At 42.3% G+C, this 26837-nt stretch overlaps 1 protein-coding gene across 3 annotated transcripts in view; it reads right to left on the reverse strand.

The window, feature by feature from the left end:
* CIDEA (cell death inducing DFFA like effector a) overlaps positions 1–26837 on the reverse strand; it is a 68581-nt gene that overhangs the window by 36263 nt on the left and 5481 nt on the right. For all 3 annotated transcript variants that reach the window (XM_073631317.1, XM_073631314.1, XM_073631316.1), the window contains exons 2-4: positions 8770–8917; positions 3459–3605; positions 2128–2309 (exon numbers count right to left, since the gene is read on the reverse strand). In XM_073631317.1, coding sequence (XP_073487418.1) covers positions 2128–2309; positions 3459–3605; positions 8770–8917 — 477 coding nt within the window. The remainder of the gene's footprint in view (positions 1–2127; positions 2310–3458; positions 3606–8769; positions 8918–26837) is intronic.

Consider the following 26837-nt stretch of genomic DNA (forward strand, 5'->3'; position numbering starts at 1 on the left):
ACAAATAATGATAATGAGTTTAGGTTTAGAACTGCGCATCGCACAATGCATATGGTGCAGGAATATGTAACACACAAAGTACAAGACTCAGGAATGCATAACACACAGGTCTCAGGAGTCTGTATTGTGCAGTTTTGAGAAGTGCGTATCACACAGGGTGCAGAAAAAAAACAATCAGCAAAAGGGACAGTACTTATATTCAATGCGAAGCGTCCCTTTTGCTCAGGAACATGCAACATATAGCCCTTTCTACAGAGAGCAGGGGTCAGGGATATGGAACATATAGCCCAGCGCACAGCAATAAAGCATATGTAATATGCAGTCCAGCATACAGAATGCAGGGCTCAGTCATATGTAACGCAGAACCCATTGTACAGAGTACAGCATTTAATATGTAACATACACTGTAAAAGATATGCAACATACAGCACAGCATACAGAGTATAGCGGTTCTTGAATATGTAATTTACAAGGTATGTTACAAAATTCTCACCACTGTACCCTGCATGCAGGGCCATACATTACATACTTTTGGTCTCTGAACTCTGTATGCTTTACTGTCCCGCAGCAAATTTCCCTGGTCTTCCCCAAGCAAAACCCCCTTCCCTCAAGTATCCCCCCTCAAAGTACCCATCAAATTCTTACCTCTGCACACCTCTTTGCTTACCTCTGTGTCCTCCATCCACAGCTTGCCTCTGCAACCCACATTCACAGATTACCTCTTTTTTTCCCCCCATGTCCACAGCTCAGCTCTGCACTCCTATCCAGTTAACCTTAGCAACCCCCCCATCCACCCCTTCAACCACAGCTTACAACCCCAGTCCCCAACTCACCTCTGCACCCTCATTCTCATTATCTCCGCCCCCTTCTGCACCCCCATGTTACACATCTACACCCAAAGTGACCCCCACAGCTCTCACCTCTGTACAATCTGTTCCATCCTCTACAGCTCTGTTTGCACAACCTGCCTTCTGCAGCTCTCACCTCTGCATAAATCTCCCCCTTTCCCAGTTCTCTCTGAACAGATATCCCCTCTGCACAAATCTCCACCCACCTGCTCTCCTCTCTGCATAAACACCCCTCTCCCCCCCACACACTTTTCAAGTTCTCCTCTCTGCAAGATCCCCCCCCCCCCCCCCCCCAACCGCTCAGCCAAAAATCCTCCCCCACCTCTCCTCTCTGCCAAAAATCCTCCCCCACCTCTCCTCTCTGCCAAAATCCAGCAGCAGCAGGCGGGGATGTAAGCTGGCTCTTGGATCGCCACAAGCAGCTGCAGTGCTGAGACCTGACCTGATCGAGGGCAGGACTCACCAGGGCTAGTATTGAGAAGGCGGTAGAGGCAGAAAACTTCCTCTACCGGCTAATGTGTTACATGACCGGTCGGAGCAGAGAGGGCTGCCATAGTTGCCGGCAGAAAAAAAATCCCTGTATTGATAAATTAATATTATTAAATATAAATATATATATATATATATATATATATATATATATATATAAAATTGTACTCTGAGAAATAATGGGGCTGCACTGGCTAACACGCTTCTGAAAATACTAGATGCCTGACTGTCTGTGGCATTAGTACTTTAGTACTGGAACAAACACATGGACCAGAAAACTGATCATGACATCAAAATTCATTATCTGCTTACCTGTTCCAGGTCTGTGACGTTACTACTAGGTCAGCATGACAGCCAGCAAAGTGGTGTCCTCCAACGGTTACTTTTCCGTCACAGAATGGCTTTACACCCTTATGTTGTTATAAAGTGCCCTTTACTGCAACTCACAAGTGTTTGATGGCAGCCCAATGCACCGCCACAGCACACTAACATGAGTTAACCCACTACCATGTGTTTTGGCGAGTTGTGTTGGAAAAAAGGTACAGGTACATTTTCCGGTCTGCTCTACGTTAAAAAAAATTGATGGGCTGGCATAGCTCCTCTCAAAATACTCAATACATGTTATGTGACACACACCAGAGCGGACACGTGTGAATGAGCCCTTATACTATAACATTTATCTTATCTATGCTGAAAGAGAAAAAAAAAGCCAATACGCCATGTACAGTCCATTAAATAGATTTCCTTACATTTTGCTATAATGGTTAGTTGACATCATGTAGCCACTCACCGTAGAACCTTCTTGGCTCCCAGGCACTGGATATCACAGGTCACGGTATACATTTCATAAAACGTTGCCTGTACATTCAAACAGCCTAAAAAATCCCTAGGATGTAACTTGTATAAGTCTACGGTAAGGTTTGCGATTCCTTTTTTGTATGGTTTTTGCGCTGAATGTGTAGCTTTTCTTTCCTAAGGATTTAAAAACAGCATTATTCAAAGTTCGGTTAAAATGACTTCATAATGAACAAAACAGGTCATTAATTCTGTGTTTTGCCTATACATCTCCATTACATGCAATATATAGAAAAGCAAAAGATGATGAAAAAGAACATGATGGAATGCATGAAAATTGTGCTTTCTAATGGTCCACACTAAATTATGGATATAACAGTCTGCTAAAATATTTGCTAGCTTTAGAAGTCTCTCTCTGCCACCTAGTGGCAATATTTAAAAATAAAGCCCCAAAACTTTCTTAAATGTACCCAAACACAAAAACAATTTTTTTTTGCAGCTTACCAGTCCTTAGACGTGGTGGCTGCATTCATTTTCATTTTTCAGGCCAAGTATATTTTCAGCCAGTAAAGAAAATGCCCGCTGATCTTGCCATAAATGTAGTGCCACTTTTTGTAAGTTTGAACTAAATCACAAAGAATCATAGCTTGTGCAAACTGCTAGTTCTGTTAATTCACCATGTAACAGATAACAAAGGCATCTACCTAATCTAGAACCTGGCAAGCTACAATATATTATATTTCGTTTTTTGGGTTTATATACGCTAAATACATAAGGCAGTTCAACAAGTAAAGATGCATATAGGACATGAATGGCGAAGCAATTAAAACCTAGCAGCTTAGCAACAGTAATTCAAAATTCCCTGTGGTGAGATCAGTTCATTGATCACAGATGATTGGTTTAATAATAATAATAATAATAATAATAATAATAATATTTATTATTATTATTATTATTATTATTATTATTAATACCCCACACACCAATTTCTTTTATTTTTTTGTGCCAGGCCCATAAAGATCATTTTTAGCAACACAGCTAAAAAGCAGAAAAGTAATGTATAAAAAGTATTCACATGCCAAAAACAAAACAAAAAACAAAACAAAAACAAACACAAACATACCTTATGGCAGAAAACCTGTTATAGCTTAGTAAGTTGCATCTCATGTCCGATTGCTCGTTGTACGGCTTTGGTGAATAAGATGCTGGTGACCAAATGAACAGATACCAAGGGAAATTTATGGATACACAATATACTATCACCACATGTTAATAGATCAGATGGCACACCGCTGACTACCCAACTCCTAAAGACTGAAAACACACCTGTGTCCATTTCTGACCTCCTTCAAGGAGTAGAAAGTTTGTGTTATCCTCCAGAGACTGGAAGAACTCCTCAGTGTCAACAACAGTACCATCTTCCTCCAATACAAGTGTCACCACGCCAGCAGTTATGAATAATGTATTAATGGCCTGTCAAAAGGTAGGAAAAAAAACAGAACATGAAAGAAAAAACTGGCAGCTCAAAAAAAATTATAAAATATTAATAAAATAATATTAAATATACATGTGTGGATATATATATTTTATATAGAATGTATTGGCTCCTGCAAAGTGTTGTTTTGTTGTACACCAAGATTTGTGTGTTGTAAGTGGGCAATTTTTAATCACACAACCCACATTTTTTGAAGCACATGAGCATGTCATCACATTGGCAGCCTTCCCCATATTTCCTAGGATCTGTTCTCAGGTCCGCTCTGTGTTCTACCCCTCCAGTGTTCATTGTAGTGCGGGGCTGTGGAGGGGGTGGGAGTGGCTGGCTCAGCCTCTCAGCAGTGCACTGAGAGGATGAGCCAGCGGCCGATCAGGTATCTGGGCGCATTCAGACAGTACTGTCAGAATCCCTGCAGAGCCTTGACTGGCCCCGTGACATCAGCCAACAACCACTTTAACCCGCTATCAGCTGATTACAAAAAAAAGTGCTGCGAAAGAACTTGGCCATACTTCTCCTTTAATAATTCTTAATGGTCCACATAACTACGAAGGTGGTAGGGTGTGTCTTGCCTACACACTTTTTGCTAAAGGGTTCCCTTATTCCCATCTCAGAAAGTTTGAAGGTTGTAGGGTGTGTCTTGCCTACACACTTTTTGCTAAAGGGTTCCCTCATTCCCATCTCAGAAAGTTTGGATGTAGGATAGAAACCCATGTGTGTTGAGAGTGGGAAAAGGGCCAGCGATTATCCGCAGCGATTGCTGCTGGTCCCACACAAAATGCGTCTAGCAGTGATCACCACAGGTAATGGCTGGCTGTGCGGACAAAAGCAAATTGCTGCGGCCACCAACAACCTGCTGTTATAGTGTATGAGGCCGGTAGCCACATTTACCTGCCAAGAGCCGCAACAGGAATCTCTAGATTCCTGCCGCTACTAGTCGCTCCAGGTCCCAATTGCTGGTTTGATTGTGGCCTTACATGCCTCTATCTATAGCAGCAGATCACTCCTATATTAATCTATAGATCAATATTAGGTGTGACCTGCTGCTGCACAGATGCATGGGGAAGGGGGGCATGTGAGTGTAGATCGTGTGTCCACCAACTTTTCTCTAGACCCCCATAATGAAAAAAAAAAAAAAAAAAAAAAGTGTTAAGCTGGCCATACACCATACAATTTTCTTATTCAATTTTATTTAGATTTACCTTCAACTGTGTAGTGCAAGGACTTGCCTGATTACATACAAATAGAAAGTGTTTAGGTTTGACCTCATATTATATGGTTTTGGTAAATCTAAAAGGAATGTTGTACAAGAAAATTTTACAATGTATGACCAGGCTTCGAGAACAAGAAAAAAAAAAAAAAAATCTCCCACATAAGTGAACACAATGTTATCCACATGTTTAATGTTTGCACACCTGTGAAAAAGAAGTCTTTATGCCAATCGTGTCCTCCCTAACGCCAACATGGTTTAATGTTCCTTCTAGAATTTAAACACATTTTTTTTTTCCTTTGCGCATTGCAAAGTCACATTGAAAAGGTGAATAAAGTAAAATGCAAATGTTAACTTTGAGCTTTTACATTCCTCCAAGTTACAAAAAAAAAACCTATTAATATAAATCACACTTTCCTGATATTTTATTCAGCAGTCTTTATTGGTTATATTTTGGGCCAAATATTTGGGGATATGCACATTGTGTTGAGAAGAAATCAAATTTTAAAAATGTTAAAAATTTTCACTGAAAATGAAAAAAGAAAAAATTATAATATATATATATATATATATATATATAACACACACACCATAACGGTTTTAATATAAACAATAGGTTGGACTACAAAAGCTTAAAGAGAGGTGCTGTACATTAGCATTTCCAAAATGGTAAAGAAACAAGACACGGGGATTCAAGCCTCAGAAGCTGGAAGACTATTCCCAATCCTAGTGTCTCTAGTTAGAGAAAAAGATGTTTATCTGAAAAAAATTGTTTCTGGTTAAAGTTTAACTATTGTTAAAACTTCTTTTAATGACTTGGAGAGAATGAGGGGATACAACCCCTGTTAGGTTTTTGTTGTTGTCTGTGTATCCAGTAGGAGAGTCACTCTTTCGAATTGTCCTGATCCCCATTGTCACCAGGAATAACAGTGAGGATACAGCAGATATAAAGTTTTGAGTCAACACCAGAAGAGGAATAGAGGGGAAATCTTCCAAAGAGGCCCACTTGTTCGCATTTTAAAGATATCCTCCAACTTCCTGCTGAGTTTAAATGATGGGAAATTAAGAAAAATATGCCTAATTAGACATATTGTAGATCACAGAACACCTGACAGCAGGTTTAACCTTACCCCTACTCTATGAAAAAAAAAAAAAAAAAAAAAAAAAAAAAAAATGTATATGCTGTAGGCTATTCCAGACATCAATATACGAAAAGCTGCATTTTTGTGTGTAGCATCCTCCTAGGTAGGTGCTAGAATTGGATAGATTTAGTTTTGGCTCACTGTTTTGTGGAGCTGTGTTTTGATAGGTAAATTTAGTTTGTCAAACTGTAAATCAGTGTAGCTGCAATTGCTGCATTAGGTCTACTCAGGGTTCTCACTTGCTGCTAGTCTGCTATGCTGTCTAGAAAAGCTGCGAGAACTTTCTGGATCAGAAGTGTGGAGCTATGCAGATGGCAGTATGATTATTTATACAGCCCTGGCCAATCCCAGGGAGCAGAGCCCTGATGGCATGCTGGGAGACTGTATATATTCTCTGAGCACGCTGGGCTCTGGGTCTTTTCTTGGAGAGGATTAGTCCCGCCAGGGGGGCTTGCGGCTCTCCAGGGCAGTGCTGCCATGTGCTTGTCATTCGTGAGGCCTCAGGGGGGCAACTTAAGGGCCTGGATGCTGACGCTAAGGAGGGGCTGTCTACTTAAGATCTGGTAGACAGGTCTTTTTTTGTTTATAGCGCAAAAAATAAAAAAAAAACAAAGAGGTGATCAAAAACCACCAAAAGAAAGCTCTATTTGTGGGGGGAAAAAAAGGGCAATAATTTTATTTGGGTAGTGTGTTGCACAGCCACGCAATTGCCAGTTAAAGCAACACAGTGCAGTATAGCAAAAAATGGCCTGGTCAGGAAGGGGGTAAAACCTTCCGGAGCTGAAGTGGTTAACATCATGCGCTTTGTTAGCCAGAGGCATGCGCTTCAGGAAAACCAGAAACTGGCTGACTGTGCGTGCACTAAATGTAATTTCCTCCCTAGGCAGTCCAACAGGATCTCAAGGCAACACTAGGCAACAGGTGATTGCTGGCGGTTACCATAAATGCATTGTAAAAACAGTGCCAATGGACCTCAAAAAATAAAATAGAAATAATAATAATGATATGGGAAAATGTTGTAATTATTTAATAAAAAGGGTCTTGATATTTTGCATTTTGTTCTAAAAAAGAAAAAACACAGGAAAATGACCAATACAAATCAGCAATTGGCTGAGTTCAAGGATAAACTTGAAACTCATAAAGAATCGTCACAATTTACATCCCTAACTAATCAGTTAAATCAGTTTTAAGAGGTAAAACAAAAAATATGCTAGTGACTCCAATGATTACAAGTTAAATCAAGTTTTTAAAATGGCAGTTGAATCTGAGATCAGGCAACCTAGCATTCATTATTTCTACACCTGAGAGGGAGGTATGCATCTCCACCCCATCAGAGAACCACATAGGGCACCAGAACCTCCAAGACAAGACCCTAGTGAACAGCAATATTCAGGACCCCATACACCTCAACCATGGTGGCAGAATAGAGGCAATCCCAAACCTTGGGTTAAATCACCAAGAAGACCTTATTGGAAAAATAACGGTAATCCAAACTGGCATAATAGAAATAATAAATAGACCAAGGAATCCACAATATAATTATAACAATTAAGGTAATCAAGGATATTACAATCAGGGACCTAGAGAACAGAGAGATTATCAATACAAATCAGCAAGGGAGTCACAATCAGTACAAGGATCCAAGAAGTAGCCCTATACCGACTTACAACAGGCATGAACCCCTCAGGGATCAATACGAAGGAGGGAACCCCGCGTCATTTTTTAGACCAGGGAGATGGGAGAGAACACACCTGAGACAAGAATAGAAAGTGGACAGAAGAAGTCCAAGAGGGGATGTAGAGCAGGATTCAAGGTCCAAAAGAAAAAAAAAAAAAGAGACCAGTGGGAGAAGGGTTTTTTAACTTTGAGTGGTGTGGAATTTACAAGAGCAGATATCTACGCAGATATGCACGGTTTAGAAGATATCCCCTGTATTTGCCGACATCATCGGCACATCCACACTGACACAAACTGAAGAAATAGCACGTATGTGCCGTTGCTTTAGTGAGTGTGCTGTTACCGCGCGCACTCCCGGGGGTTACTTCACAGAGCCGGAGCCGCGATACCCGGAAGTGACCCCCCAGGAGTGATATTCCCGGCCGGTGCTGTGTACGGGCACCACAGCGAGAGCTTCGATCTCAGGCGAGTATTACATAGTGAGCTAGTATGCTATGTATACTAGCTCATTATGCCTTTGACTTGGAGGTGTTCGTTTCTATTATTTTTTTTTTTAAGTGGGTTTGCACCCACTTTAAGAAGTTACTATTAATTTGCTATAGAGGAATTTATACGCACAGTTTGTTATATATTTTAATGTATTGATTTAGGAGACTTTGTGCAATTATGTTTTTTATGGTATGTTGTATTTGTATGATGAAATAAGTGCACCGTTCTCTCAATTTACTATTTTGTTTAAAGTTTTAAGACCATTTCAATGGTGCAGCTGTTCCGCATTGTTTTTTTTTTTTTACACTGTTAATTTTACATATATAGCAGTGCTTTAGTATTTTATCACAATTTTTAACAACAAATGAACTGACACAACTGAAAAGTGAAAAGGAAACAAAGAAACAATGTATATGAAATAATAAATCATATACATAATGTCATATCATATAAATTATATGAAATAAAGATAAATAAAAATCAGAAGAGAAAAAAAAAATGATTTCTTGCATAAGACGAACTGTGATGAATGGTAACAGCTGCAAAACTTCAACATTCATTTAAACATCTATTATTTGCAAATGTCAAAACCAGCCATTTTGGAAAAAGAGCACACTAAACGCACACCTTTTCGATGAGTTCCTTTAATGTACTTGCTACAATGCCATTCCGTCGGCTCCTATTACTGTTAGACACCCGAAAGGGTCGTTGTGGAGGAAGAATAGGTGGGAACAAGACTTTTCGTGTAATCGAAGCACTTGCAGTAGTAACTGATCTACAATTTAAAAAGAAAAATCATTTTTTAAACATAAAGAAATGTACGAATCATACTAACAAACACACCATTAAAAAAGCTATAAAGAGAAGCTACAAAAGTAGCATCTTCGTGCACAATAGATCTGCATTCCTTATTTGTCAGCAATGAGCTCCAGTCAAATGTGCAGAAAAACAGCTGTTAAGACACCAGTTTGGTGCTAAAAATACAATAAAATGCTACATTTTTCTTGCATTGCTAAATATAGGTTTCCAGTCTCCTCCTTTGTTTTCTTTAGAAAATAACAGAGTAGCCTTTTAATGCAATTGCAATGGAATTAGATAATCCACACTACATCTCATTCCAGGTTTAATTTTAATCCCATAATCTTCTTCATGGATTCACTTTAATGGATACAAACTAATTAAGTAAATCACATGGAGGATGAAAAGTCTTAAATCTTGTTTCATGCCAAAGACTGTAAACAGAAGGTATGTGGAAAATGTTCTTTGGTATTCCAGAAGTAATCAGGAGAAGTGTGCCAATTTTGGATTAGAATAGTTCTGTATCACAATCAGAAGTAAACAGCGAGAAGGTGAGGGTGGGTTGAGGATTTTAATCTCTCGCTTGGCTGTTGGGAAGGAGGTGGGGGGAGATCAAGTATTTTTTTTTTCCTTTTAACAGAGATTTGGGGGATCAAGTATTTTAAATGCTTATTGATTTTTTATTTTTACTTGCAATGTGCCACTGAACTTGCTAACAAATTTGACTACTTCAAGAAGGAATCAATGCGCTAGTACAGACCCCTCCCTCACCTTAACTCTCTTCTTTTGTAGGAGTGCCTAATCATTATCTGTGCTGGCCAAGCTCCTTTGGCATCCCCCCCCCGCCCCCTATAACTTTTAATGAATGGCCTGATGACAGGGACTCTTTAAGATGCTCCTATAATAGCAGGAAATCAGATTTAACGATTTAGCAGATTTGCACACATGCTTATGGTGAAATATGAAAGATCCAGATTGGAAGCCAGTGGTGGAGGGTGGGGGGCAAGACTTGACGATTATGGGGAAATGCAAGTCGGTTATAACGAGGGAGGAGGGACAGGAGCTAGTGGTGAAGTAAAAAGGCAGAAAATGCATTAGGATCTCAGACATGGATGACAGAGGTAAGTGAAATGCAGACATAATTAGGGATAGAGGTCAACCAATATGGGTTTTTCTCTGGCCGATGCCGATATTTAGAAATCGGGGCGGCTGATGACTGATATATAATGCCAATTTTTGCGGCCGATATTTTAAGCCGATTTTTCTTTTTTTGGCAGGTGGCAATGGTTGCCACTGATTGACACTGGCGATTGGCACTGGCAGTTTGCACTGACATGTGGCACTGATTGGCACTGGCAGGTGGCACTGGGCCGATTTGTCACTTTCACGTTACACTATATGTAACTGAATGCAGAGAGAGACCAGCTGTCAGAATTCAGCGTGATGTTGGAGGTGGGCGGGATCCGGGGTGGGCAGGGCCCTGCAGCTATTAAAACACCAGCCAATGATTGGGCTGCTTAAGAAAGTGGGCCGAGCTACATACACGTAGCGGCCCGCCCAGATCCCATCCCATTGGCTGGTGTTTGATAGCTGGGTCCCGCCCACCCCGGGACCACCACCTCCAACATCATGCTGCATTCTGACAGCTCCTCTCTCTGTCTCTCTTTCTGCATTCAGTTGCAAATCAGTTTCACACACTGAGCGGCTCTGTCAGTGGAGTGTGGGGAAGGGAGGCAATTGGCCGAATTTGTACAAAAATCGGCCAATGCCGATTTCTTAAAAAAGGCCAAATATCGGCCGATATATCAGTCGACCTCTAGTTAGGATTGCCACCTCATCCCTTTAAAACCGAACACACATTAATTACACAGGTTCTGTGGCTGGTTAAGGTGGTAATTAAACTCACTTGGTGCCTTATCTGCATTAAATTAGCCTCAGTACCTGTGTAATTCAAAAGTGTTCAGGTTTAAAGGGATGAGGTGGCAACTCTAGGCATAGTGGATATCTTAAAAGGGAGCTTGTAGAAGAAACAGGAAGATGTGAAACACATACTGTAGGTCTGATGGTCAGAGGAAGATGGAGGTGTTTTGTTATGTAAAGTAGATTAGTGACAGCTGGGAGATCTGAGGAGCAGAACAGGACATATAAAATGAACAGTAGAGGTGAGAGAACCTAAGTGAAAGAATGCGCAAGCGGGACTGGATCATGAATGAGCAAGGAGAGTGGAGCAAAAGTACATCACAAACAGCAGGATGGAAAATGGGAGACAAAGGGAGCAGATTATAGCCTAAGGGGAGAAGAGAGGAGGCAGGAAAAAATAAAACATGGAGAAGAGGAAAGAGAAAAAGATGCAGAAGAACATCATGCAGAAGGGGCAGCGCTGTGTGTTTGTCTGTGCCAATGTGGAAAGTGAATCTAATGGGAGTGGTTTTAGAATCATTCAGCTGCTGCACCTACAGGGCTCCAATGAGGAAAACTGCAGGGCCTGCATTCCTTTAGACGTGATTTCCTATTGGGAGTATCCCACCAAAAATGACATTTTTGTTGCAGGGGATGCCTGAAATCTGACTTGTATCTTAGTGCAGACTTATGGGAAAATCAGCGAGCCAATCACATAAGCAGGAAATTAGGTTTCTGGGAAACATTCTGTACACATTTTGTGTACAGAACAACTCCAGGTAGCCATAGTTCATTGCATTTACAGAAAGTTACAATGCTGCAGAAAATGAAAGGTAATTTTTAAGAACATTCAAATACAAAATGACTTGTGAGGCAATTGTATATATTATTAGGGCTGGGAGAGTTTCTAAAAAAAAAAAAAAAAAAAAAAAAAAAAAATCAGCGATTCTTTAAAAAAAAAAAAAAAAACTCGATTCACGATTTGAATCGAGTTTTTTTTTTTGGACTCCGCGCCGGTCTTGAGGAGCTGCGGGCAAGAGTTTTTAAGCGAGGCCGCGGCTTTGGCCTAGTCCGCAGCGTCTGGCCTCGTGGATTAGGCCGAAGCCGCGGACTCGCCTAAAAACTCCTGCCCGCAGTTCCTCAGGACCGGCGCGGTGAAAAAAAAAAAAAAAAAAAAAATCTAAAAATAATCGATTTGCTTACATTTTGAATCGATTTGACCTCTCAACTCGTTTCAAGATTTAAATCTATTTTTTCCCCAGCCCTATATATTATTATTATTATTATTTTTTTTTTATTTGCCACCTCTCCCCCCCGAAAGTGGAGCTACCCTTTAACCACTTGCCGACCGCCGCACGACTATATACGTCGGCAGAATGGCACGGGCAGGCAAAAGGACTTACAGGTACGTCCTTGCCTGCCCGTGGGTGGGGGGTCCGATCGGACCCCCCCCGGTGCCTGCGGCGGTCGGCAAATCTCCCACGGCGATCGGTGGTGAGGGGGAGGCCATCCATTCGTGGCCCCCCCCTCGCGATCGCTCCCAGCCAATGGGATCATTTCCCTGCCTCTGTATTGTACACAGAGGCAGAGGAAATGATGTCATCTCTCCTCGGCTCGGTATTTTCCGTTCCGGGCCGAGGAGAGAAGACTGCAATGTGAGTGCACCAACACACACACACACAGTAGAACATGCCAGGCACACAAAACACCCCGATCACCCCCCAATCACCCCCCCCCCTTCTGTCACAAACTGACACCAAGCTGTTTTTTTTTTTTTTTTTCTGATTACTGTATTGGTGTCAGTTTGTGACAGTTACAGTGTTAGGGCAGTGAGTGTTAGGCCCCCTTTAGGTCTAGGATACCCCCCTAACCCCCCCTAATAAAGTTTTAACCCCTTGATCACCCCCTGTCACCAGTGTCGCCAAGCGATCATTTTTCTGATCGCTGTATTAGTGTCGCTGGTGACGCTAGTTAGTGAGGTAAATATTTAGGTTCGCCGTCAGCGTTTTATAGCGACAGGGACCCCCATATACTACCGAATAAATGTTTTAACCCCTTGATTGCCCCCTAGTTAACCCTTTCACCACTGATCACTGTATAACCGTTACGGGTGACGCTGGTTAGTTTGTTTATTTTTTATAGTGTCAGGGCACCCGCCGTTTATTACCGAATAAAGATTTAGCCCCCTGATCGCCCGGCGGTGATATGCGTCGCCCCAGGCAGCGTCAGATTAGCGCCAGTACCCCTAACACCCACGCACGCAGCATACGCCTCCCTTAGTGGTATAGTATCTGAACGGATCAATATCTGATCCGATCAGATCTATACTAGCGTCCCCAGCAGTTTAGGGTTCCCAAAAACGCAGTGTTAGCGGGATCAGCCCAGATACCTGCTAGCACCTGCATTTTGCCCCTCCGCCCGGCTCGGCCCAGCCCACCCAAGTGCAGTATGGATCGATCACTGTCACTTACAAAACACTAAACGCATAACTGCAGCGTTCGCAGAGTCAGGCCTGATCCCTGCGATCGCTAACAATTTTTTTGGTAGCGTTTTGGTGAAATGGCAAGCACCAGCCCCAGGCAGCGTCAGGTTAGTGCCAGTAGCGCTAACACCCACGCACCGTACACCTCCCTTAGTGGTATAGTATCTGAACGCATCAATATCTGATCCGATCAGATCTATACTAGCGTCCCCAGCAGTTTAGGATTCCCAAAAACGCAGTGTTAGCAGGATCAGCCCAGATACCTGCTAGCACCTGCGTTTTGCCCCTCCGCCCGGCCCAGCCCAGCCCACCCAAGTGCAGTATCGATCGATCACTGTCACTTACAAAACACTAAACGCATAACTGCAGCGTTCGCAGAGTCAGGCCTGATCCCTGCAATCGCTAACAGTTTTTTTGGTAGCGTTTTGGTGAACTGGCAAGCACCAGCCCCAGGCAGCGTCAGGTTAGTGCCAGTAGCGCTAACACCCACGCACGCACCGTACACCTCCCTTAGTGGTATAGTATCTGAACTGATCAATATCTGATCTGATCCGATCAGATCTATACTGGCGTCCCCAGCAGTTTAGGGTTCCCAAAAACGCAGTGTTAGTGGGATCAGCCCAGATACCTGCTAGCACCTGCGTTTTGCCCCTCCGCCCGGCCCAGCCCAGCCCACCCAAGTGCAGTATCGATCGATCACTGTCACTTACAAAACACTAAACGCATAACTGCAGCGTTAGTAGAGTCAGGCCTGATCCCTGCGATCGTTAACAGTTTTTTTGGTAGCGTTTTAGTGAACTGGCAAGCGCCAGCGGCCTAGTACACCCCGGTCGTAGTCAAACCAGCACTGCAGTAACACTTGGTGACGTGGCGAGTCCCATAAGTGCAGTTCAAGCTGGTGAGGTGGCAAGCACAAATAGTGTCCCGCTGCCACCAAGAAGACAAACACAGGCCTGTCGTGCCCATAATGCCCTTCCTGCTGCATTCGCCAATCCTAATTGGGAACCCACCACTTCTGCAGCGCCCGTACTTCCCCCATTCACATCCCCAACCAAATGCAGTCGGCTGCATGAGAGGCATTTTTATGTCCTCCCGAGTACCCCTACCCAACGAACCCCCCCAAAAAAGATGTTGTGTCTGCAGCAAACGCGGATATAGGCGTGACACCCGCTATTATTGTCCCTCCTGTCCTGACAATCCTGGTCTTTGCATTGGTGAATGTTTTGAACGCTACCATTCACTAGTTGAGTATTAGCGTAGGGTACAGCATTGCACAGACTAGGCACACTTTCACAGGGTCTCCCAAGATGCCATCGCATTTTGAGAGACCCGAACCTGGAACCGGTTACAGTTATAAAAGTTACAGTTACAAAAAAAGTGTAAAAAAAAAAAAAAAACACAAACAAAAATATAAAATAAAAAATAATAGTTGTCGTTTTATTGTTCTCTCTCTATTCTCTCTCTCTCTATTCTTCTGCTCTTTTTTACTGTATTCTATTCTGCAATGTTTTATTGTTATTATGTTTTATCATGTTTGCTTTTCAGGTATGCAATTTTTTATACTTTACCGTTTACTGTGCTTTATTGTTAACCATTTTTTTGTCTTCAGGTACAGCATTCACGACTTTGAGTGGTTATACCAGAATGATGCTTGCAGGTTTAGGTATCATCTTGGTATCATTCTTTTCAGCCAGCGGTCGGCTTTCATGTAAAAGCAATCCTAGCGGCTAATTAGCCTCTAGACTGCTTTTACAAGCAGTGGGAGAGAATGCCCCCCCCCCCCACCGTCTTCCGTGTTTTTCTCTGGCTCTCCTGTCTCAACAGGGAACCTGAGAATGCAGCCGGTGATTCAGCCAGCTGACCATAGAGCTGATCAGAGACCAGAGTGGCTCCAAACATCTCTATGGCCTAAGAAACCGGAAGCTACGAGCATTTTATGACTTAGATTTCGCCGGATGTAAATAGCGCCATTGGGAAATTGGGGAAGCATTTTATCACACCGATCTTGGTGTGGTCAGATGCTTTGAGGGCAGAGGAGAAATCTAGGGTCTAATAGACCCCAATTTTTTCAAAAAAGAGTACCTGTCACTACCTATTGCTATCATAGGGGATATTTACACTCCCTGAGATAACAATAAAAATGATTAAAAAAAAAAAAAAATGTTTTAAAATAAGATAAAAAAGCAAAAAAAAAAAAAAAAAAAAAAAAAAAAAAAAAAGCACCCCTGTCCCCCCTGCTCTCGCGCTAAGGCGAACGCAAGCGTCGGTCTGGCGTCAAATGTAAACAGCAATTGCACCATGCATGTGAGGTATCACCGCGACGGTCAGATCGAGGGCAGTAATTTTAGCAGTAGACCTCCTCTGTAAATCTAAAGTGGTAACCTGTGAAGGCTTTTAAAGGCTTTTAAAAATGTATTTATTTTGGTGCCACTGCACGTTTGTGCGCAATTGTAAAGCATGTCATGTTTGGTATCCATGTACTCGGCCTAAGATCATCTTTTTTATTTCATCAAACATTTGGGCAATATAGTGTGTTTTAGTGCATTAAAATGTAAAAAAGTGTGTTTTTTCCCCAAAAAATGCGTTTGAAAAATCGCTGCGCAAATACTGTGTGAAAAAAAAAAATTAAACACCCACCATTTTAATCTGTAGGGCATTTGCTTTAAAAATATATAGAATGTGTGGGGGTTCAAAGTAATTTTCTTGCAAAAAAAAAATAATTTTTTCATGTAATCAAAAAAAGTGTCAGAAAGGGCTTTGTCTTCAAGTGGTTAGAAGAGTGGGGACATAAGCTTCTAAATGTTGTGCATAAAATGCCAGGACAGTTCAAACCCCCCCCAAATGACCCCATTTTGGAAAGTAGACACCCCAAGCTATTTGCTGAGAGGCATGTCGAGTCCATGGAATATTTTATATTGTGACACAAGTTGCGGGAAAGAGACAAATTTTTTTTTTTTTTTTTTTGCACAAAGTTGTCACTAAATGATATATTGCTCAAACATGCCATGGGAATATGTGAAATTACACCCCAAAATACATTCTGTTGCTTCTCCTGAGTACGGGGATACCACATGTGTGAGACTTTTTGGGAGCCTAGCCGCGTATGGGACCCCGAAAACCAAGCACCGCCTTCAGGCTTTCTAAGGGCGTAAATTTTTGATTTCACTCTTCACTGCCTATCACAGTCTCGGAGGCCATGGAATGCCCAGGTGGCACAAAACCCCCCCAAATGACCCCATTTTGGAAAGTAGACACCCAAAGCTATTTGCTGAGCGGTATAGTGAGTATTTTGCAGACCTCACTTTTTGTCACAAAGTTTTGAAAATTAAAAAAAGAAAAAAAAAAATTTTATTTTTGTCTTTCTTCATTTTCAAAAACAAATGAGAGCTGCAAAATACTCACCATGCCTCTCAGCAAATAGCTTGGGGTGTCTACTTTCCAAAATGGGGTCATTTGGGGGGGGTTTGTGCCACCTGGGCATTCCATGACCTCTGAAACTGTGATAGGCAGTGAAGAGTGAAATCAAAAATGTACACCCTTAGAAATCCTGAAGGCGGTGATTGGTTTTCGGGGTCCCGTACGCGGCTAGGCTCCTAAAAAGTCCCACACATGTGGTATCCCCGTACTCAGGAGAAGCAGCAGAATGTATTTTGGGGTGCAATTCCACATATGCCCATGACCTGTGTGAGCAATATATCATTTAGTGACAACTTTGTGCAAAAAAAATAAAAAATAAAAAATAAATTGTCACTTTCCCGCAACTTGTGTCAAAATATAAAATATTCCATGGACTCAACATGCCTCTCAGCAAATAGCTTGGGGTGTCTACTTTCCAAAATGGGGTCATTTGGGGGGGGGGTTGTGCCATCTGGGCATTTTATGGCCTTCAAAACTGTGATAGGTAGTGAGGAGTAAAATCAAAAATGTACGCCCTTAGAAATCCTGAAGGCAGTGATTGGTTTTCGGGGCCCCGTATGCGGCTAGGCTCCCAAAAAGTCCCACACATGTGGTATCCCCATACTCAGGAGAAGCAGCTAAATGTATTTTGGGGTGCAATTCCACATATGCCCATGGCCTGTGTGAGCAATATATCATTTAGTGACAACTTTTTGTAATTTTTTTTTTTTTTGTCATTATTCAATCACTTGGGACAAAAAAAATGAATATTCAATGGGCTCAAAATGCCTCTCAGCAATTTCCTTGGGGTGTCTACTTTCCAAAATGGGGTCATTTGTGGGGGTTTTGTACTGCCCTGCCATTTTAGCACCTCAAGAAACGACATAGGCAGTCATAAATTAAAGGCTGTGTAAATTCCAGAAAATGTACCCTAGTTTGTAGGCGCTATAACTTTTGCGCAAACCAATAAATATACACTTATTGACATTTTTTTTTACCAAAGACATGTGGCCAAATACATTTTGGCCTAAATGTATGACTAAAATTGAGTTTATTGGATTTTTTTTAGAACAAAAAGTAGAAAATATCATTTTTTTTCAAAATTTTCGGTCTTTTTCCGTGTATAGCGCAAAAAATAAAAACGGCAGAGGTGATCAAATACCATCAAAAGAAAGCTCTATTTGTGGGAAGAAAAGGACGCAAATTTCGTTTGGTTACAGCATTGCATGACCGCGCAATTAGCAGTTAAAGCGTCGCAGTGCCAAATTGTAAAAAGTGCTCTGGTCAGGAAGGGGGTAAATCCTTCCGGGGCTGAAGTGGTTAAACAGATTGCAAAGGCAGAAGGTTTTTTTTATCTTAATTGCTGCCTCTGACCACCCAGACAGTGTTGAGGACTTCTACCAGTCCAGGGGAACCGAGGAACCACTTTGTTTTCTGGAATTCATCTTTGGCTCTGCTTTGGCGGATAAAGAGGGTATGTCCCAGTCTTGCAGAGGCTCTACCCTTGCCTCCAACATTCCACTACTTCGCCCTAGGTGGCACTAAGCTCCATTGATTCTATGCTTATGGCAGTAGAATCCAACTTCTCTGGTAAGCGCATTTCATCTATTCGCTTAAGTTGATGATATACAAGCTGACGATTGGGAAGCAGACAAGATTATTCACACGGATTATTCTTTTCCACTGTGGACCTTTGTTCCTTTAGGATTACATATTTGTTTTTATTTCTTGGGACACTACGCATATATGCACTTTGAACTTTATATTTACTACTAATACATGTGTTTTTAGCGCTACAATTTATTTCATTTTTTTTATCTTAATGCATTCTATTCCCAGCCCCCATAATACTTACCTGAGCCCCCTCTAGATCCTGCGATGTTGTAGGAATGTCTCGGCTGCCCGGGACTCCCCTCCTCATTGGCCGAGACAGCAGCGTGGCACCATTGGCTCCCGCTGCTGTCAAAGTCAGTTAGCCAATAAGAAGAGAAAGGGGGCAGTGGCAGGTCGCGGCTCCATGTCTGAATGGACACCGTGAGCTGTGACTCGGCTCAGATGCCCCCATAGCAAGCTGCTTGCTGTGGGAGCATTCAACAGGAGTGAGGGACCAGGAGTGCCCAAGAGGGACCAGAGAAGAGGAGGATCTGGGCTGCTCTGTGCAAATCTACTGCACAGAGCAGGTAAGTATAACATGTTTGTTACTTTTACCTTTGAGGCTGGGTTCACACTGCAGCACGCTCTGGCTCACAGCAGGAGCCCTGTGCGTCCTTGTTCATCATTTCAAGTCTGTTTCAGCCCAAATTTTTGGCTAAATTCTGACCTGAAACGGACCAAAAGACGCACAGAACTCCTCGCACCGGAGCAACTGCGGAGATGTGTGAACCGGCTCCATAGAGAGCTGGTCACAATCTCCTGCTATGCGCACTGGATCTGGGGAAACCCACATCCAATTCGCAACAGTGTGAACCCAACCAAAAAAATAAAAATAAAAAAAAAAATCGAGACTTTAGTATTACTTTAAGTATAAAGGCTTAGAGCAAAAAAGACACCTACACATTAGCAAAATGTGGGGCTCAGGAATCGAACTCTGCTATGTCAACAAAAGGGTTGCCATAGAGGAAACCTACCGGGGAACACACTCAAAGAGCAAGTGACAAAGTGAACTGGGCCTGGTCTACCAAGGTGTAAAAGTGAGTCTAAGTGCAGTAAACTAGTGTGGTTCATCTGTGTGAACTTCAAAAACATCTAATCTTGAGAGGAGGAATTAAAAAACAAAAACGCACGCACGTTCACCACATAAAATTGATTTTGTAGTGGTCCCTGATCTACTTCACTTTACCTTGACAAATCAATCCCAGGATCACTTCAAAGTTACTTTACACTTTTGGGTTCACTTCTCATTTAAGTAAATTAGGCCCTGTGTGTATTGGGTACACAAAGAGAATTTCCAAGAAAGGAATATGTCCCCAGAACAAGAATTATCTGATGTGTAAAGTGTGCCTTTATCTATGTAGCGGGTGTTGTGGTAAAGGAGTTCCAGGCTATGATTCTACATGAGGGTTAATGAGGCCATTGCTTAGACCACTCAATTTTGAGGCATTATTCAGTAACCTAAGGACAATATTCCAGATCAGAAAAGTATAATCTTCTTAGCGATCTCTCAGTAAAATCTTCAAAATTACCATCTGTTTGTTTTCAACAGGAGGCCATTATCATAAAGATGCACAGTATGCATATCAGGAACAGGGGAAGAGAGAGAAATGTGTTACTGTCACTGGATAGCAATATTTATATGCCTTAAAGCAGTATTAAACCCAAAAACAATGATATTGCAGTTTATCAATTCTTAGATGTGATGGCTGTATTTGTTTTCTCCCCCCCCCCCCTTTATTTTCACCTGGTGATCCAGCCAGTAGGTCTCTTATTTTCTTTATTTTTTTTTTTATGTATTTATTTTTTTAGGCGACCAAGATGTCCAGCAAAATATTCGGTTATGACAAAGTATTTAACACTGATATGGGTACCCACAATGGCCAGCTTTTATTCATTTATGTAAAATATTTATTGAAAGATCTGTTGCTGTAACTGCCTAAAAAGTATTAGTGGGAGTTCAACTTTAAATTTATTAGTCAAGCCCATCTACTGTATATCGCTTCGGGCATCTAACACTACCCTCTAGCCAAATTGGCAATACTGCTGTCTCCGCTGCTCCCCTATCCAGAGTGGAGGAGACCCCCAAGACAGGAAGTGTGTTACTGGCCAGATCACTGGGTGAAAATAAAAGGGAAAAAAAAAAAGCCCAAATGCAGCCGACGCTTTTAAAGATTGGTAAACTACAGTAGATTTTTCCTCTGGGTTTAAAATATCACAAATTTAGAGAGCAAATATGACATAATTCCTAGAGGAAAAAAAAAACAAAACAAGAAAAAGAGAAGCACCCGAAAACAGTTTATTAGGTAATAAGTATTATGCAAAGTGCCCTCCTTATTTGTGGTCAGTGGAAAAAGGTTGTCCTCTGCATTAGTGGTCAGTGGCAAAGCGTCCCCCTTTACAATGGTGGTTAGTAGCAAAATGCTCCCTTAACATTGGTGGTCAAGTGTCCCCCTTACACTCGGCCAGTGGAAAAGTGCCCCCTTTACACTGGCGGTCAGTGGAAAAGTGCCCTACTTACCTTGGTGGTGAGAAAAAAAAAAAAAAAAGTGTCCCCTTACATTGGTGATCAGTGGAGGATTGCCCTGCGACATTGGTAGTCAGTGGAAAGCATGGCCTATAACACTGGTGGTCAGTGGGTGAAAGACCCTTTTACATTGGTGGTTAGTAGGAAGAGTGCCCTCCTTACAGGCTGCTAAAAATATGATTGGTGTCAGTAGTTACTTATCAGAGCTCTGAGAGGATGGTTCACGCTGCTGGCTCTGTTTAGTGAAAATTATGCCAGAATGATACAAGCAGGGCATTGAGCTGCCAGCGCACAAAGAACCTCCTGCATGCTCTGAAGGAAACCTGGTTGTAAAAGGCTGGTCCAAAGCATACCTTTCAAGGCAGAAATTTATAAACTGCCATTCCGGGTTTCCTTCTAAAAAAGCTAACTGCTTTGCTTTGAATGGTTTTTGGTCTTCTGAAATATAGACCCAGAACATGTATGCAACCAATAAAAATCTGAATTTCTTATCCCTATGTTTGGTAACTGTCAGCACTAGTCTTATATTGGAAGAAACAATAGCAACTTTCTGAAAAAAAATCCTGGTACTCAAAGCTATAGAAATCATTAGCCTGCACTGAGATCCTGTATGACTGATGAGAGGTGACCGCGGCGGTGCTTTTCCCTGGGCTCCGCGCCACCCCCCCCCCCCAATCCCGAGGGGATTCACGTGAGGAGCAGCCGTAGACCCTAAATTTTCAGATCCAAATGGCTGGGCGGGTTGGGTCGTGAGCGCCTCCACACAGCTTAACCCAGCCACTCCCCCACATAGGTCAACGCATCTCTGGTCCGATTTTGGATGAGTTGTGCTAATTGCAAGCTTGAGACTTACTACTACTAGTTATTCTTTCTCTCCTGTACTGTCTCTACCAGTACCGTTCTACACCCTTCCTTCCTTTTATATCTCATTTCTTCGTTGCCTGCTTCCCCCTGTCTTATCAGCACCAGTATTGTGAAATTACTATTGGAGGTCTTAGTAAGGAGCCACCTTATATAGGCTGCTCACAACACCTACACTTCTTCACCCTCTACCACCCCCGTTGCCCGTTGCCCGTTTCCCCTGCCTGACTTCCATCCTTCTCCCCCCCGCTTGAACCCTGGTTGAGGATGGACGGACTAAATATTTACTCACTCAATGCAAAGGGCCTAAATACACCAGAGAAACAATGTATGCTCATGAATGACTTAAAACGAAACAAGGTAGATATTGCCTTCATCCAGGAAACTCACTTTAAAGAGGACCGACTTCCTGTCCTCAGGAACAGATTCTTCCCCCTAGCATACCATTCTACTAACAAAACTAAATCTAGAGGGGTCTACATCCTCATATCCAGTAAACTACCATGGACCCTTCAAGACTCTAGGTTGGATGTAGAGGGACGCTTTGCATTCATTAGAGGCCTTATAGGTGACGTTCAGTTGACACTAGCGAATATCTATGCCCCAAACGACCATCAAGACACTTTCTTAAGACGCACCCTGACCAAACTCTCTAACTTGCAAGCAGGACACCTGATCCTCGGGGGAGATTTTAATGTCCCCCTATCCCGTACGGTAGACACCTCGTCGGGCTCCTCTTCTGTTCTGACAAACTCCCGCAAACACATTGCCCAAACACTACATGAAGCCCAATTAGTCGACATGTGGCGTCTCCAACATGCAGGAGAAAGACTACACGTTCTATTCCTCTCCTCATAAAATATATTCAAGAATAGATTACTTCCTCATTCCACATAGCCATCTTCACAAAGTACGAAACTCCTCCACTGGCCTTAGGACATGGTCTGACCATGCCCCCGTTTTCTTGACATACGCAATCTCAGACACCCTCTCCCACGGAACTCGCTTCTGGCGAGTAAATGGGAGCCTTTTACAAAGACCAGAAGTCCTGGAGGAGGCAAGTAGGGATCTAAAATTCTACTTCCAAACAAATACATCAGCGGACTGTTAAAAGAGAGAGGGAAAGGCAATTAGAAATGCTTCTCTCCAAACTACATACGGTTGAGGCGAATCATAAACACTCCATCGATTCTCTAGTTGAGGTGGAACTTACCACTCTCCGAGCCCAAATTAATGACCTCCTTAGTTACAGGGCCAAGGCGGCATTACAAAGATGCCGCCTCACAACGTACGAATCTGGAAACAAATGTGGGAAAATCCTAGCCAAAGCGGTCAAAGACATTAAAACACAAACCTATATTCCTCACATCAAGACCTCAACTGGGACCACAGTTAGTTTACCGAAGCAAATAACTAAGACATTCAGGGACTACTACGAATCCATATACAACATACCGACTTTGCCCAACTCTCCCTCCTGTATAGACGACTACATATCATCCGCACAGATGCCTACGCTATCTTTGGAAAGCGCAGTCGACCTAGATATTCCTATCACTTTAGAGGAACTGGAAGCAGTGATTGGTTCTGCTAAACCAGGTAAAGCCCCGGGACTCTGACGGTTACACTCTTCAATATTACAAAACCCTACTTCCGATCCTGAGCCCCCGAATTATTGCTTTTTACAATGACCTGGGACAGTCAGCAACCTTCCACAGAGACTCCTTAAGGGCACACATTGCCGTTATCCAAAAAGAAGGTAAAGACCCGACATCATGTAGCAGTTACAGACCCATGTCCCTCCTCAATACGGACTTTAAACTGTTCACTAAAATTCTGGCTACCCGCCTAGCCCGACTTCTGCAAGATCTAATCAATCTAGATCAAGTGGGCTATATCCCCACTAGAGAGGCCAGAGACAGCATGACTAAAGTACTGAATTCGATTCACATAGCTACCCAATCCTACATTCCATCGGTATTTGTAAACACTGACGCGGAAAAGGCGATCGACCGCGTCCACTGGCAATATATGTTTACGGTCCTAAGGCACATCGTTCTAGGGGACACCATGATTCAATGGATCACCCAGATTTACTCAACCCCTACTGCTCAGATCAAAACCAATGGCATCCTCTCTGACCCTTTTCAGATAATGAATGGGACTAGGCAAGGTTGCCCATTGTCGCCCCTCCTATTCGCCTTATCCCTATGTAAAAGTAGAATGAATCCGTTCATACAGGCCCTCGAAATGGGAGACACTCAATACAAAATCTCTGCATATGCAGACAACCTACTTTTCTCCTTAATGAACCCATCTATCTCACTCCTGAACCCTCTCCGAGAAGTTGACACGTATGGGAAAATATCCAACCTAAAGATCAATTATAGCAAATCAGAAGCTATGGGGGTTGAGGTGCTGACGACTCTTATGTCCACACTTCAATCCAGCTTCAATTTTAAATGGACTACTATTGCACTGAAGTATCTAGGTGCCTGTATTCCAGCCAACTTATCCCGCACCTTTGGCCTGAATTTTCCACCCCTATTGATTAAAACCTGGACTCTGTTAGACACGTCATAAAGGCATCTTGGTTTGGTAGATGTAATCTAATTAAGATGTGCATTCTACCCAAGTTTTTATACCTGCTGTAGACACTCCCAATCTTGATACCATCGTCATTCTTTAAACAGGTACACACTCAATTTAACAGTTTTATCTGGGCAAACAGAAAACCTTGCTTACCCTGCGTCCTTTTATCCCTCCCAAAGCTCAATGTGGGCCTAGCAGTCTCTGATGTGAGGAAATATTACCAAGCCGCCCATTTGGGGACAGTCATTGATTGGTGTCGACATTGGGATTCTAAGCTGTGGACACGCTAGAACAGGGACAAACCCAAGTTCCGCTAACAGGAGCAATCTGGTGTTATGACCACTTGCCATCACTACTGAAGAAGCACCCACTAATAGGCACGACACTCCGCATAATGATGTGCAGGTGTGGGGTTGGTGGCGCTACCTACTGGCTAACTTATAAGGATGAATATAGTGGCAATGTGCATGCGTGTATGGAAGGGTTAGTTACCCCGATAATGCAGACTCCATGCATCCATACCAATGTGCAAAAAAAAAAAAATAAAGAAAAGAAAAAAAAAAAATGTGCAATACACAGATAAAAAATAAATATTAAGTGAATCCCAATAAACCTCACATGTATATATGTGTGCATATGAATAACCTTGAGAGATAAACCTCATGAGATCCATGTACCATCAAAAAAACCTTAATGTTCAAAAGATAAAAAAAAAAATATATATATATATATATATATATATATATATATATATATATATATATATATATATATATATATATATATATATATACACACATTATGTGTAAAAATGTATAAAACCCAAAACTAGCAAAATCCAGTGACACATATGTAGTCATAAACCGTAATAAAAAAATCAGCATGAAGATATAAAATATATATAAAAAATTATTTGTGAAGCTCCAAAATGACCAGTGAAAAACAAAAAAAGTCCAAAGTGCTCAAGTGACTCTTGTGTTCAGAGAATCGAGTGACTTCTGTGCTCCCCCTGATGGGTCCCCACTCACCAGCTCCCTGCACCCCTGCAGGGGTAATGGGCATGTAAAGATAGCCTGGGGTGGTTCCTGGTATCTCTCCTAGTGGTCCACACGTGGTATCTGTGGTCTGTAGGGCCTCAGCAGCTCACTTCACCCAGTAACGGTGTCCAAGGGAGTCTTCCTGGTCACTTTTCCCAAAGTTGATACGTCAGCTGTTCATAGTTACATCCTCATAGAAAGAGATAGGGCTTCCATTGTGTAGTATTTTAAAAAAGTATTTATTAAAAGTTATGAGCAAAAACAAAAGGTGTCCCAGTACAGGGAGACCTATAAGCACAATGAAACAGGCAATCTGTAAGGGCACTGGTTCACAGCTTGCGCTCCACCTGCATTCCAGCCCCTAACTTCTGTACCGGAAATGACGTAGTAGCGTAGCCACACCTTACACGTTTCGTCATTGGATGTTATCAAAGGCGGTCCGCATAGGCTCACAAGCTTGCTTCAAACACTCGCTATCCACACCTGACTCACCGTTGTTCCCTATCATTGGTAACCCACAGTTCCCTCCTGGACTGGACCCCCTAGTCAGAGATATAATGTGCACATCTAAATCGCACAAGGGCACATCACTTTCTGATGAATTGAGCATGGACACATTGGAAACTATTGGAGAGATTAAGATGCGACACAGGTCCCTTCAAGCTGCCTTTCTGGTCTGCCCTCCAACTGAGACACACATAAACCACTAACAACGTTTGAGGAATACTGCACGACAGAAGATAGCCTTCCACGGGTTCTATCGTCAATGTATAACCTCCTGAACTCACCTACGGGAGACACCATCTTGAATTATGTAAATAAATGGGAAAGGGACTTAGATCATACATTTCAGGGGACCAGGTTCAATGTATCATCAGATTCACCTTAAAATCCTCTATCTGTACCAAAGTACAAGAGACCAACTATATAAGCTGTTAACAAGATGGTACTGCACCACACATGCTTTACAAATCTGCTACCCGGATGCATCTAACATTTGTTGGAGGTTCCGGGGCGACAGAGGCACGCTGTTGCATTTGTTTTGGTTGTGCCCAAAATTGTCTTCTTTTTAGTCCACAATCAGAACAACAATTCAGAAATTTACGGAAAATGCGGTCCCAAATGATCCGGCCTTCTTTATATTATGTCTCCAACATACCAGCAAATTTATACAAAAAAAAAAAAATCAATTGTACGTCACCTGTTAAATGCTGCAAAGGCCTGTATCCCACTCTGTTGGAAACAGCAGTCACCACCTATGGTGGCACACTGGCTCCAGAGAGTGGAGGATATTAAAAAAAATTGAAGACTTGGTACTCACTGCAAAGCACCAACAGAAAAAACACACTGAGACATTGGCGATATGGAAACAATTTATCTTTTCCTCAGAAGGAATTGCCCTTAGAGCCTCCCAATAGAGCAGACACCACTTGAGTCCAAATGCCAAAAACCG

Source organism: Aquarana catesbeiana, linkage group LG05 (assembly GCF_042186555.1).
Source record: "Aquarana catesbeiana isolate 2022-GZ linkage group LG05, ASM4218655v1, whole genome shotgun sequence".
NCBI lineage: Eukaryota > Metazoa > Chordata > Amphibia > Anura > Ranidae > Aquarana > Aquarana catesbeiana.